Source organism: Pyxicephalus adspersus, chromosome 12 (genome assembly GCF_032062135.1).
Source record: "Pyxicephalus adspersus chromosome 12, UCB_Pads_2.0, whole genome shotgun sequence".
Lineage (NCBI taxonomy): Eukaryota > Metazoa > Chordata > Amphibia > Anura > Pyxicephalidae > Pyxicephalus > Pyxicephalus adspersus.
Window position 1 is genome coordinate 31,636,258 of NC_092869.1, and position 13,188 is coordinate 31,649,445.

The 13,188-nt window shown below is 39.1% G+C and overlaps 1 protein-coding gene across 2 annotated transcripts in view; it reads right to left on the bottom strand.

Annotated features, from left to right (window-relative positions):
- Positions 1–6: 6 nt before the first annotated feature.
- LOC140342162 (homeobox protein SIX4-like) overlaps positions 7–13,188 on the bottom strand; it is a 29,531-nt gene continuing 16,349 nt past the window's right edge. Inside the window, exon 3 of one of the 2 annotated variants that reach the window (XM_072428248.1) lies at positions 7–1,923. In XM_072428248.1, coding sequence (XP_072284349.1) covers positions 1,127–1,923 — 797 coding nt within the window. In that variant the 3' untranslated portion in view covers positions 7–1,126. Of the gene's footprint in view, positions 1,924–4,250; positions 5,391–13,188 lie in introns of those variants that run through there. The other variant, XM_072428249.1, reaches the window with a different exon arrangement.

Sequence of the window (13,188 nt, forward strand, 5' to 3'; positions counted from 1 at the left end):
CCCCATGTTAAAAAGTTCTAGAAAGGCCATGCTAACCCTTCATGTCATCTTAAAGTAAACCATTTTGATAGCAGCCGGATGTGATGCCACAAAAATCCAACATGAAATTATTTTTTCAAGGATAACTATATCTGCATGACAACCTAAACTATCCAAGGCCTGTTGTCTACATGAACAACATGCAACTGTGGAAGAACAACTCAAGTGATGGCCTCTCTATCCATAATAGGCCTGCAAAGAGCCACTAATATACATGGCGATTATCACCCAATCAACTCAAAATAAACCGTTTAACCAAGGATCTCTCAATCTACAGACACAGTAAGTATATTGAATTGTACAAAGCTATGTGCTCGTAGCTTTCCTTTCAGCAAACGGACTGGGAAAAATGTTAAAATCTAACCAGACAAAAACACACACAACAGCTTCACTCATCTTAAATATGTGCTTGGCTGCTAAATAAATGGCTCACAGGCCAAAAGGCACAGGGAAGTTTTTAAAATTGCAATAGTAAAGAAGAAGGCCAAACTATAAAAACTGTTATAATTTGCCATTCTAAGGCTTTCCAACATTCGCTTTTAGTGTTTTCTCAAAAAAAAATGTCTTGCATATTTTTCAGCTTTTGCTTCATGTCAAATGAATTTGAGTTTTGTACAACCGCTGTACTTGCTACTACAAAAGGAGAAAGTTTGTATACAATACCTTAACTAAAGGATACAATATTCCACTGTTAGTCTGACAGCAAACTTGGTAAAGATTAATAACTTTTTTACATTAGCAGAAGCTCACTGCAAAGTCACTGCTCAAATGTAACATTCCCATTTGTCTAATAAAGTTTGAAAGGAAAGTGTCAGGTAGGAAAGATTGTGGCCTTGGGAGGAAAAACAAAAGATGCTATCAATTTTATCCCTTGTTTTGTCAATTTTATATACAGTTCCAGCATAACCCAAAATGAAATAAAGTACCAAAAACAACAAAGGTTCCTTTTTTGTTTTGTACACCGCAGTGGTGTTTCCTTTAAATACTCAAGTTTCAATAAAGGGTTCAACTGGGTAGGAGGAAAAAAGGTTTTCCAAAAAGATCAATCAACTATGGATGAAACAGGTATGGAAAATCCTTTTCTTACTTATAGGTCTTGCATATCTTCATCCATTTGAACATTTTGAAGCTTGACCAACTCTTTTTTGTCACCTTCTAGTTCCTCACAGCCAGGGTTGAGCATACCACTTAGGACATACTTGGATTTTGCATCCAATAACATGACACTGCCACTTATTGTGGTGTTATGAACAATGGGTAAGTAATTCTCCTTTGCCTCCGGTAAAGGCTGCAGAACCAGATTGTGCTGGTTGTTGAAATCCTGATGGGCCTGAGAAGCTGCATGGCTGGTGTTATTGCTGCCTGTGGAGACAGGTTCTCCCAGGTCTGGCTGTGGTGTTGAAACGGATAACAGGTCTTGTGTAGAGATGTAGTGACAGTTTGAAAGAGGTGCAAAGTTTGCGTTGCTAGTGGGTGTGACACTGGCTGTGGTGGTGGTGATAGGAGCGGAGATGGGCTGGTTAATAGCTTCCGGCTGATTCCCTGTAACAGAAGCGAGCGGCCCGGCAGCGGTTAATAAGGTAGAAGGAGCGAGGGCGAAGTTTGGTGTTTGAGTTCCGTTTACCAAGGAGGCAGCAACGGAATGCAAGACGTCCTCTGAAGGCATGCTAATGTTCACTTGTGCTGTGTTTTGATTTAGAGGCATTAACGGAGAGAAGACGAGGCTGCGTTCCAGGCCATCTTGTTTTATAGGGTGTGGAACGGTGTACACGACTGTGCTGGGCGGCAGGGAGCTCAGGAACACTTTCCCTTGATCGCTGTGTGAGGCGGTGTCACTTGTAAATGTCCCTCCATCCGAAGTACAAGGAGCGATGGCAAGATTTCCTGCAAACAAAAAGAAGAGTTTAGAAACAATTATAAACCTGTGTAATATACAATGCTAGAAAATACAAGGACACATGTCTTCATTTTTTAGTCTGTAAGCAGATCCAAAAGGAGCAGCTAATAGTAATCAAAACTTTGATAGCTTTTTTAGTGGCCATTTTACTCACTTTAAAGGAAAATCTTTATCCTTCTATTCTACCTAAAAAAAAAAAAAACTAGGTATGGAAATACCAATATAAACCTGCAATAAAAGACTGACAGCTTAGAAAAGTAAAACAATTATCTATAGATGTCCTTATCTAAATGCTTGTAGTAGATCAGTAATTTAATGCCAACGTTGAATCAGAATTCAGCAATGCCAGGCTTCAACCTACCCTTTATCATGGACGTCCTTTATAATTTAATTGATTTGACTTCAGTAGGCTAAACTCTTAACTGGTCACTGGTTTTACGCTATACCTGTTCTTTGGGCTGCTTAATGGCTCAAGCTTACTTGTGTACCTCTTTTATTCTATCTATGTAAACCCCTCTGTCAAAGTTGAAGGTACTCTATAACAAACTAAAAGGACATGATTGTGAACAGAAACAGGGAAGCTTTATCTGTCAGTTATGCCAGAAATACTAATTTTCTTTCTATAAAACAAATCCTTTATCTTCGCGATCAACTTGGTAAGGTGTTTTGTTGTGGCAACATGCTTGTCCTTGGTGATGGACTCAAAATGTATTATAGCCATAAAGAGCCAACTACTCAGCATTTTAAGAAGAAAGCTACCTGTGGCATTTATTATATGGTTTTCAGCAAACATTTCCTTTTTCAGTGCTTATTAACAGAAAAATCCTTGTGAGCATTCACACCACAGTCACTATTGCTCCACAACAACTAAGTCTGTAATATATTTATCCATAAATGGGAGCAAGATAAAAGAATGTTTAGGGATTACACAGCAGAAACATTGACATTTGTTGTGCTCTTCATTCTGGAAGACAATACAATCACACTTTTCATGTGGTCATAAAACTATGGAGCATGTTATCAATCCAAAGTTGATTTCTCATTAAAACACATTTTTACTATTGCACTACAACACGTGTAGTTTACCACTCCACTAAATGAAGAGCAGCCTTAGATAAAACATTTGGTTGCTGCAAAAGCCATTGGCACACAATACAGCGTTCTTCCCAGCCCTTTTTAGCTAGGAACACCACCCGACACTTTTTACCTACCACCAGTCTTTTCTGGGGTGGTTACTGATGAGTTGACTCATAATACAGGGGGCTTAAAAAACAATTCTGGGTTGAGCACTGCAATATATAAATGGCCCATATTGTGAATGTACTGTAAAGTTATTTACGTTCAGATCTTTGCAAGGACAAGGATCACTCTGTATCTGGAGGAAAAGATGTTTAACGTTTGCATACACTTTAAATTTAAAATGTGGAATAGAATCCCCTGTGAAGTACTCTTAGAAAGCTCAGCAGATTGGATAAAAACAACCACCCACACTGAATGCATTCCTAAATCCACAGAAATAAAAAAAACCAAAACAACGTTTTTTGAGAAATAAACAGCAGAGGCTTTTGATCCAGGGAATATCTAATTGCCCTAGGGGATCAGGGAGCCACGAATGTAAGCTTCATGTAAGATCAGCTCCAGCTTTCCTGTCACTACTGGACCCCAACTGTTTTATGCCAACATATTGCATGAAAGGATCTGAATCAGATGCTATCTATTGATCCAATGGTGAAGGCACAGCCAGGCTGCCCAAAATTCCAAGTTGTGGATCAGGAGGCAACATTTCCTCTAATCATTAAGACCCTTGAACAGACAAAGTAGCCCGGACCCCCTTCCCCTCGCACTAGCCTGATGCCATCAGGAATCTCCAGAAAACAGGAGGAAATAATTTCTAATTCTAACACTAAACCCTGGAGCCACCAAGCCAAGAACAGCCTGTTCCTGGGAATCACTCAGACCAACTTGTCCCAAGGTGACACAAATGTTGTGATGTAAATGTCTGAAGTAGATTTGGGCCGAAGAAGGCTACCATCTATTACCTGAAGAGGATGGTCGCACAGTTTCTGAACTGAAGACAAGTAATGTTATGTAGCACAAACACTGGAAAAAAACATTGAGGACGCAAACAGAAAGGTTATTGCAAGCTCAGCAACATCATTCATTGGAAAACGTGACACTGGCTAGGAAAAAAAAAATGGTATATATATATATATATATATATATATATATATATATATATATATATATGTGTGTGTGTGTACAAAAATGCATTGGCAGGCTATTTGACAAATTGGAACACCAGGTAACTGTTAATTCCAATAGTAAAAAGGTTTAAAATTTTGGTTAAGATTTAACTGACATTCATGTCCACATTGTGTAGATTTCCCTTCACTATAATAAGACGACTTGAAAGAATGTTGGTCAATACGAACACATAAAGTGAGTGGGCCAAAACCTCTTCCTGCCTATAGCAAGATATGGGGAGAAAGTGGAAGACGAAGACCTGGGCCTCCATCCACTATGTTTTTCTCAGCCTTGCTCTTTAGAAGTTACTTAAGTTACAAGACACCAAAGTGCACTAAAAAGTTTATTTTATTCATCTTTATTTAACATTAACTGCAAAATGCACATCATTCAAATTTGAACAAAAAATGCTCCAGACTCATACATCACTCGTACTTCAGAGACACACACAAAATGATCTTGTTTCAGTTTTCTTCATTCAACAGATTTTCTGTTTTGCCGGTATTGGCAGTTACAGATTTCTCCAGAAGTTCCAGCATTTTTCCCAGAATCAAACCAACGTTGGCCATCTCGCTACGCAAACCATGCAGATCAGTAGCCATGCCTCTCTGAAGTTCACAAAGATCTCTTAGTCTTTGGTCAATACTTGGAGACGGTTCTCTGGAAGTGCAGTGGGCTCGGTTCGCACATTCCTCAGGCATCATCCTAAACTTCTTATGCACCGCTGGAATGTTCAAACGCCTATTAGAATCCGATACCAACAAAGAGCGCTGCCTGTATTTCTTTTTTCTTCTGACTTTAGGTCGTTTACATCGACTGCACTCTTCACTGTCTGAAGAATCGTGCTCAGCCAGATAAAGGTCTGATTCTGATAAGCTATTTGATGAAACTTCAGCGGCGGTCATTGGTCTCTGAACAGATACACCAACACCTGGAAGACTGGAAGGAATGCCGTCTGTAACACGGACAGTCGCTGGCTTTTCAGCAGTTGTGTGCTCTAAAACTCTGACTTTCTTAACAAACAAGTCTCTTGATAAAGAAAGCCATTCCTCATCCACAGTTTCCATGCTCTCAGAATGAGAAGCGTTCATATTTTTTTGCATTACAAATGTCTTTGGGACTACTGGAGATGGATAATGCTGATGTACACCTTCCGGACCGTTGCCAGTTGATGACATTGGCTGGGGTTTTCCAACTCTTTCTCCATCCTCTGTAGAAAGGAAAAATAGGAAAAGTTAAAAAGGAAATCCCTTTTTTCCTTTTAGTCTTTAAAGTTTCAATAGTAACTTACATATTTCCTCATTATCTCCTTACACATCTCTATTGAGAAGTAGTCTGCAGCGACGTGTCCTGTCCACTGAGCTACTGCAAAGGAGCAGGAAGAGGCTAACTGACCTCATGCAGTTCCGACCTTAAAAACAAATCATTTCTGCTTAAAATTTGGTGCCAAAAGGCATGAAGGTATTTTAAAATTATTGATTTTTTTTATAGGAAAAAAATTGCAAATAAATGATGGTTCTTCTTACCTGAAAGAATGTGGATCATCTATCTTCCAGTAATGCTCCAATTATGGTTTGTTTTTGTATTCTGGCGAATGTCCACAATCCTGCCATGTTGTTAATGTTCACACAAGATAAAATTCAGAAAGCTTCTTCTCCCTCTTGCAGTAGCCCAGAATAGACATGACAAGTAATGAACATATTACATAAACTAAGAGAGACCGTTCATCACACTATTCAGGTCCAATGCTTCCGCCATACAGACAGAATGACTTTAGTCACAACCAAACCCTCAATTTTGTATCAACTTCGAAGCAGAATTTTGTTGTGGCTCCCAAATTATACCACCAAATATAACATACTATAATTACAATCTGTAAGGATGAAATAGGACATGAACCACTTGCTGTTTTGACTACAGTATATTTACTTTGTTTGAGACTTCAATCAAGGCTTTGTGACTATATAGGACTGTTGTTTCAATGGGCTCAGTGCACAAGATTGCACATTTCGGACCTACTTCAGTACTGATTGGTGAATGCAGTTGTGTTCAGAAACATTGTGCAAATGATACTTGCAGATAGTCTTAAAGAGTCAGAGTAAATCTAAAAAATATTTCCTATGCAGCTCATATGAATAATATCGTGCACATGATATAAATTAACCCTCACAAGTTCCTAATATATTTCTATTTAGACTTATTACATTTGGATAATACTAAGCAACTTCTTCCGTTCTTTTGCTATTTTTTTTCAACATTATTTTAATTATTTTTACCATTTTGTGTTCTTTCTTATCTTAAGTAAGGGAAAGTTTCAAAATTTATTTTTCAAGGTTAGGTAGAATGTTCCTACTTATTGCCATTTCTACTTTTTGAATAGGAGATTCTCTGAAATTAGCTTCATAGTTTTTACTTGTTTTGAACATCAAGGTGTTTGAGTACTGAAATTCAATTACCGCAAAACTTTACTATTTGATAAGAGTGAAGGCGGGTGTACACAGCTGGCAGGTTTTGTAGCGGTTTCAGATGGGACGATCTCTCGAAGATGTTTGGTCACTTGATCAGGAAGCGAACAGAATATCATCAATATTACCCAGGCAAAAAATAAAAGCAAGAACCTCTGTCAGAATTGTATGGCTTTACATCTTTGTTGGGGAGATTCTTGTGGGCATAGACATGAAGAAAAGTGATCAAAAAACCATCAACAACTTCCCCTTTAAGATACAAACCTATTTAAAAGCTCAACTCTGAGGCGAGTTGCGTTGGGATGCCACTGACCATGAATAACAGATCAGTGTTCAACCCAGAAATTTCTTTTGAGCCGGGTGGCAGCCCCTGTATTGTAAACAAACTGCTGGTTACTGAAAAGTACCGGGTGGTGCGCCCAGCTAAAAGGGGCTGGAGAGAACAATGCAGTTCCATGTGCTAATACACCTAACTTGCACTAACATGCATTCCTACACTGGACACCGATGAGTCCTAAAGTGTTTGTTAGAGGGTTGCAGTGTACAGCTTTGGTTTACTTTCTAAAACTTTAATTTTCCCAAAACACAAAAAAAAAATCGGAGCCTATATAGTACAGCACAGAATATCATTTCAAAATCAGAATATTTGTACATATATTAGTCTCGTTGAGGGGCTTTGGGGTTATGTCAATTAATCCATTTGACATCAGTTTGAGAGCTCATTTGTAATTCATTGGCCTGCAGTTAGCTGTTTTTGAATTGTTAACTGACTTTGAATTGTATAAGGATGCAAACCCCCCTAAAGCAAACAAAAGCCCATTAACACTGCATTAAAAACAGCTCTCATAAGAAGAGATTAACAAGAGAGTTTTCCTAAAGTATAAAGAAAAATCTTGAAGTAGGGACACTCCAGTGACAGCTGTCCAGGCATACATTAAGCATGTATTTCTGATAAATATCACTTGCATTGGTGAATCAGAAGAAAATTCTGTTTTTAATACTTGATTGGTTATGTTGGGAAAACTGAAATACCTCAATTCTAGGCTGATTGTGCACACATTTACAAAAGTCTAAAACCTTGTGCAAAGTCCTCCAAGAACAGTATTCTCCCCAGATATTTTTAAAAGCTGGGTGGCAGCCGCGGTATTGTGACCCAACTTTCAGTAACCACTCAAAAACAGCCAGATGGTTTCTGAAAAGTGCTGGGTGGTTCACCCAGCCAAAAGGTGGTGGGGAAAACACTGAAGTATATAAAAGCCATAACGTAGAGGCCAATTCCATATTAGTGCTGGTTTTAAAGATGTTCAGCAAGCTAATATAGGTGTAATAGTCAGCTCTACATACGATTTTTCAATACTAAGTAATACTGAACCATGCCATTTAGGAGGTTACATACAATATGGGTACATTTGGTAAACTGTTTAGCAGTCAGGTGATGAGTTCTATTACCAGGACATCAATCAACATGAAGTTTCTATGTTGTCCCAATGTTTGCATGGCTTTCCTCCAGGTGCTCAGCTTACTCCTTCAATGTGGGCACATGCTGGTGGATTAATTGGCTTGCTCCTAAATTGGCTGTAGTATGTAAGAGGGAGGATATTATGTGTAAGATATTATATATTGCATTAAAAGTTTCTGCAGGAGATAATGAAGAATACTTTGCATTGCTTTGCTTAACTTGTTGGCACTTATACATATTAATAATGTGTAAAATACGTTTTCAATTAGACTGTAAACTTTAAAGCTAGGTACACGTCAGATGACTGACTGTCAACCAAGACCAACAGTTGTGCAAATGTACAATGCTGCTTATCAATCAGCTGTGGTGGATTTGTGATAGATCTGAAACAGAGCACAGCAGGGTGCTGCTATTAGCTTGTCCTTCCTCCTTCCCTCTCTATAGAGCTTAACAACGCTGTGTGTACAGTGATTGTTCACCTGTCCAATCTCTAGCCACCTCTGGAGGAACCCTAGGGTCCCACAGATCCCCGATACATAGATCTAGAGGAATCCTGGATGAGAAACACTGTACTAAAGGCTGTTCACTGGTCATGTGTAAAGTGTGTGAAGAGGATGATGATGCCCAACTGAAATGCATTAAACAGACACTGAGAAGGTGACAACAATCACACATAAGGAGACAGTTGGTGGTGCTGAATATTTACAGGAACCAGGGCATAGCTGTATATTGGGTGCTATCATTAGTTATGTCACCCCGAGTGCTACCACAAAAATCTGAACACTCTCCTAAACATTTATTGACCTCTGACTGAGGCCCCTATGTGCCGGGATTTTGGGTGAAGTTTGTGCACGGCTGAAATAATTTCAAACTCCATTTATCTTTAGATGTTATAAAGTGGATTTAAATATCATATAGTGCTAGCTGCTGATAATCTTATTGAATTGTGTACACAGTAGTGACAAAAAGAACTGAGGCTAGCCAAAGACTGTGCAATATAAAAATGCTGAAATATAAATAATTCAATATTGAATCCATGAGTTGTCAGATTGATAAAACTGATCATTCAGACCAATAATCAAACAAGCAGATGGTACATCAGGGTTCTCCCCAGCCTCTCTTAGCTGGGCACATCACCCGGCTGTTTTGGGGTGGTTACTGAGGAGTTGAGTCACAATACAGGGGCTGCCACCACCCACCTACAATTTTTCCCACCCAGCTTAAAAAAAAATTCTGGGTTGAACGCTGTAATGCCTTTGGTCGATTGCAAGAACGGATTTTCTAATTTTTATACTGCATTAAATTAGGTAAAACGTGAACAATATTAAACTGGGCAAAGTTGTGTTCAATGTTACTAGTGAATCGTGTTCTAGAGGAAAAACAAAAAAAAACAAATAAAACCACCACAAAAGAATTTTTGCTAGCATACCATTGGTCAAAGTGAACACAGCTTAACTTAGGTTTAGTAAACATTCACCTTCCTAATCACTATTCCTCCAGTAAATAAAGCCCGGTATTATTTGTCCTGAGCTTGTTTACAGAACCACACAGTCAATAAGGAGTACAATGTACAAAGACAAAATTCTGCCGTCCAAAAGACAGAAAAGAAATAAAGCAAACTTTTTAATCCTATTACAGTGACCTGTTTGATGAGTGTGTCACCCAGCATTTACAGCTCTGGCTGCTGAGTCACCAGTTCTAAGAATCTCTATTTTTCTCTCACGTAAATAAATTAGTTACTAGGCCAACACAGAGATCTGGTGACAACTCTTCTAGCCATTACCCAAGTTCATTGATTAAAGGGGTGATAAGTAAAATAGCAGTTTATGACAAAGCTGGGCAAATCCGAGAAGCCAGGTAGGCAAAGCTTGAAATTCCATTGTATTTGCCTAATACACAGCACAAATACATACAGGTGAGCAGTGTACCTGCTGAATGATTACTAAGTCTGTTGTTCCAGTCTTATGTTTGACAAGGTAGGCAGTGACAACACTGCTTACTTGGTTCACTTTGACAGCTTCCAATGTCACCCCACCACCTTCAGTATTTTAGTTAGACAATGACAGTGAAGGAGAAAGTCGCCTTTCTGACATCAGTACAAATCACAGGACTGGTGGAACAAAATTACAAATCTACAATTGGCAGGTTTAAGGAACTATACCTTAAAATTAAAAAATTGCAACCAGACAGGTCCTTTGTTGCAGAGTGGACAGGTGATGTCCCTTCTGCAATATAATACCCTCACCTGTCCCTCTTCTAACACAGGTGTTGCAATCTACACTTCTGTGTGTCATGATCCGCGTTGATCATGAATGGCAGGGCAGAGATGAAGTATTCATGTGGTGGTTCACTCAGTCCCAGCATGCACAGCTCGCCCCTACTCCAAAAGAAGACAGCGACACCTGGATGGAAAAAATGTCTGGATCGAACACTGTTACCATAAGGCAACTTATTCATTTTGAATGGGCCGCCAATGAACCCCCAATATAGCCAAAGTAACTTTGACCTGAATATTGACTTCTAGTACGAAGAGTTGGGAAATCTCCCAAAGGGAAACTTTGGAAGCCATAGAAAGTTTACCTAACCTGTCATATATTAAAAAAAAAAAAAAAAAAAAAAAAAAAAAAAACAAACAAAGAATGTTGCATGCACTTTGTCTACTTTCTCACATGGTTGCTGGGTTCATACTGATTTTTGAACGCTCTGATTCTATGTCCTTTTTGGGTAATTAGAGCTATTAAAGCTAATCTGAACAAATGTAAATCCTACACTTTACAAAAAACGTTTGAATACGCTTGCTGTTTGATCATAAAAGCCTGCAAATAACTCCATACAGTCACAAGATTAATAGCTTGTATACAAAACAGTGTTGCAATTATTATGACAGTCAGGAGCTGACTTATGTCAACAATAGATATCCTGCCGCTAGGAGAGGGAACAATTGTCGTTCCTATGATGGGGCAACCTTGATGGTCAATGCAGCCCATGCCGCTGCTCCCCTCACTGGCAGGTAAGATTCTGCAAGCCCTCACCTTGTCTTGTGATGTAATTTACAAATTCGCTAAATCTTTGAATATTAATCTTTTTGTCACCTTAAAGGAGCACCTTGTAGACTTTGGTAAGTTTTACCGTGGCATGACACTCTATAGAACTTGCTTGCAACATTAGCACTACAGTTACAGTTGAAAATTCAATTAAGATCTGTTTTTAACATTCCCAAACTGAAGTTCTTAAAAGACTTCAACAAAGCTGATTGAAGCTTGCCAAATACGTTGCCCTGCACACTGCTCTTCTACAAGCTGAAGCCTGTGTCAACAAGGCTCTATGTAGATGAAATGACAAAAGGAGCAATGCTAAAAAGTCTATAATGGCCCTTAAACTTTGACCAGGAGCCGTATTGCCAAAAGTTACCAGGATCTAGGAATTACAAGCTACAGCTAACAAAATCCAGGCCCAGCTAAGACGCACATTTTCTGATCACTCTCTGCTTGATGTGTTTCCACTTGAGAGATCATTTACCTTCTGTCCCTGGAGCCATTAGATGGATGGAATATCACCAACAAATAATTTGACTGGGGTTCTAACCCCAATTCCTCCTTCACACACTCACATTTACCAAACCATGATTTTCTACCATCTTTGTTGCTGTGGATCAATTTTTCACAACCTTGTTATCCCAGAGGAACCCTCAAAATAAATTTAAGGTCTCACAGAACTCCTGATAACATGAATTCATTGTGACGGTGGGAACTGTGATAGTTAGGAAAGAACATCCTTTTCAGTGTTTGTAAACATGCCATCCTTCTAGCTAGCTAAAAAGTCACTGGTGTCATTCTACCAGCTTTGCCAAAAAACGCAGAGCCCTGAACTTTGCAGACACCATCAAACGATAGGTCAGTGTGCCACAGATCAACAAACCCCCAACAACTATTGGAGGCTCCCTGGAACCCTGGTTGGGAATGGTTGCTGTAGACATTTCACTCAATTCTAGACCTGTCAGCAGAACAGGAAGGGAGAAGAAACCTGAAGATAAAGGGATTTATCTACTACAGGTAGTCCCTGAGTTAGGGTCATCCAATATACACATCACTCCTAGATACAACAGGGCTTCCCTGCTGCTTGTGTGCGGGACGGAGACTTGATGGAGAGAGGGGGAAGCTTGCATGACTTCCAGAAGAAATCTTTTGCTAAGCACAGCTGAGCTTGTGGGTGATCTTAGGGGGCCAAGCGCCTTCTGCAGCCCCTTGTAACTCTTAAGTGACCAAGATAAACGCTGCAGTTTTTTTGCATATCAAAGCACAGCTTGCTCCAGAAGAAGTGAATTTTGCTTTGTTTGTGATTAACTCACAGTGAGGATTTTATACAGTAACTGAAACCACGCAGCCTAATATAATATGTTGAGACAAACATCTGTCCTAATTGCATTTAATAAAATAATGTACCTATTCTCACAAATTCAACTTAACAACAAACCTACAGTCTCATATGTAACCCAGGGACTACCTGTACTGTTTTATCCCCCATTTATCCACAAACAATATATTCACACAGTACAAAATTTATTAAGGTCGCTTGAAGTTGTGATTGTCCCAAGGGTCAAAAACCGAGGCAATTCAATCAAGTCAACTCAACTAAAAAAGTAATATACCAAACCTGACTGACATTCCTTCTACTATCAAACTTCAAGAAATGGCACTTCCTACATTTTTATGTATCAGTAGAATATGTTAATGTTATAACCACAAGCAATTCAAAGTGCATTAGAATCCTTTAACACACTGGACATAATAAAGCAGCAGCTAAACCCACTCAATTATCATGTATAGATGGGATATATATAGCTCTCAGCTGAACAGCTGCAAAATAAAGGAGGCAAATCCAAAGCTTCACTACTGTTCTTAATGAACACACGTGGCATGGAATGGGTACGGTTCATTAGTAGGATTAAAAATTTCTTCTGTGGAGTGAATGTTCTGCATAGCTTCCAAAATTCACCTAGGGCTAAGGATGAGCACAGCCACTAATAAGGGGCACCCAGTAAGGATTCTGCACAGAATCAGGGATTACCAATGCCCGGGGCATTT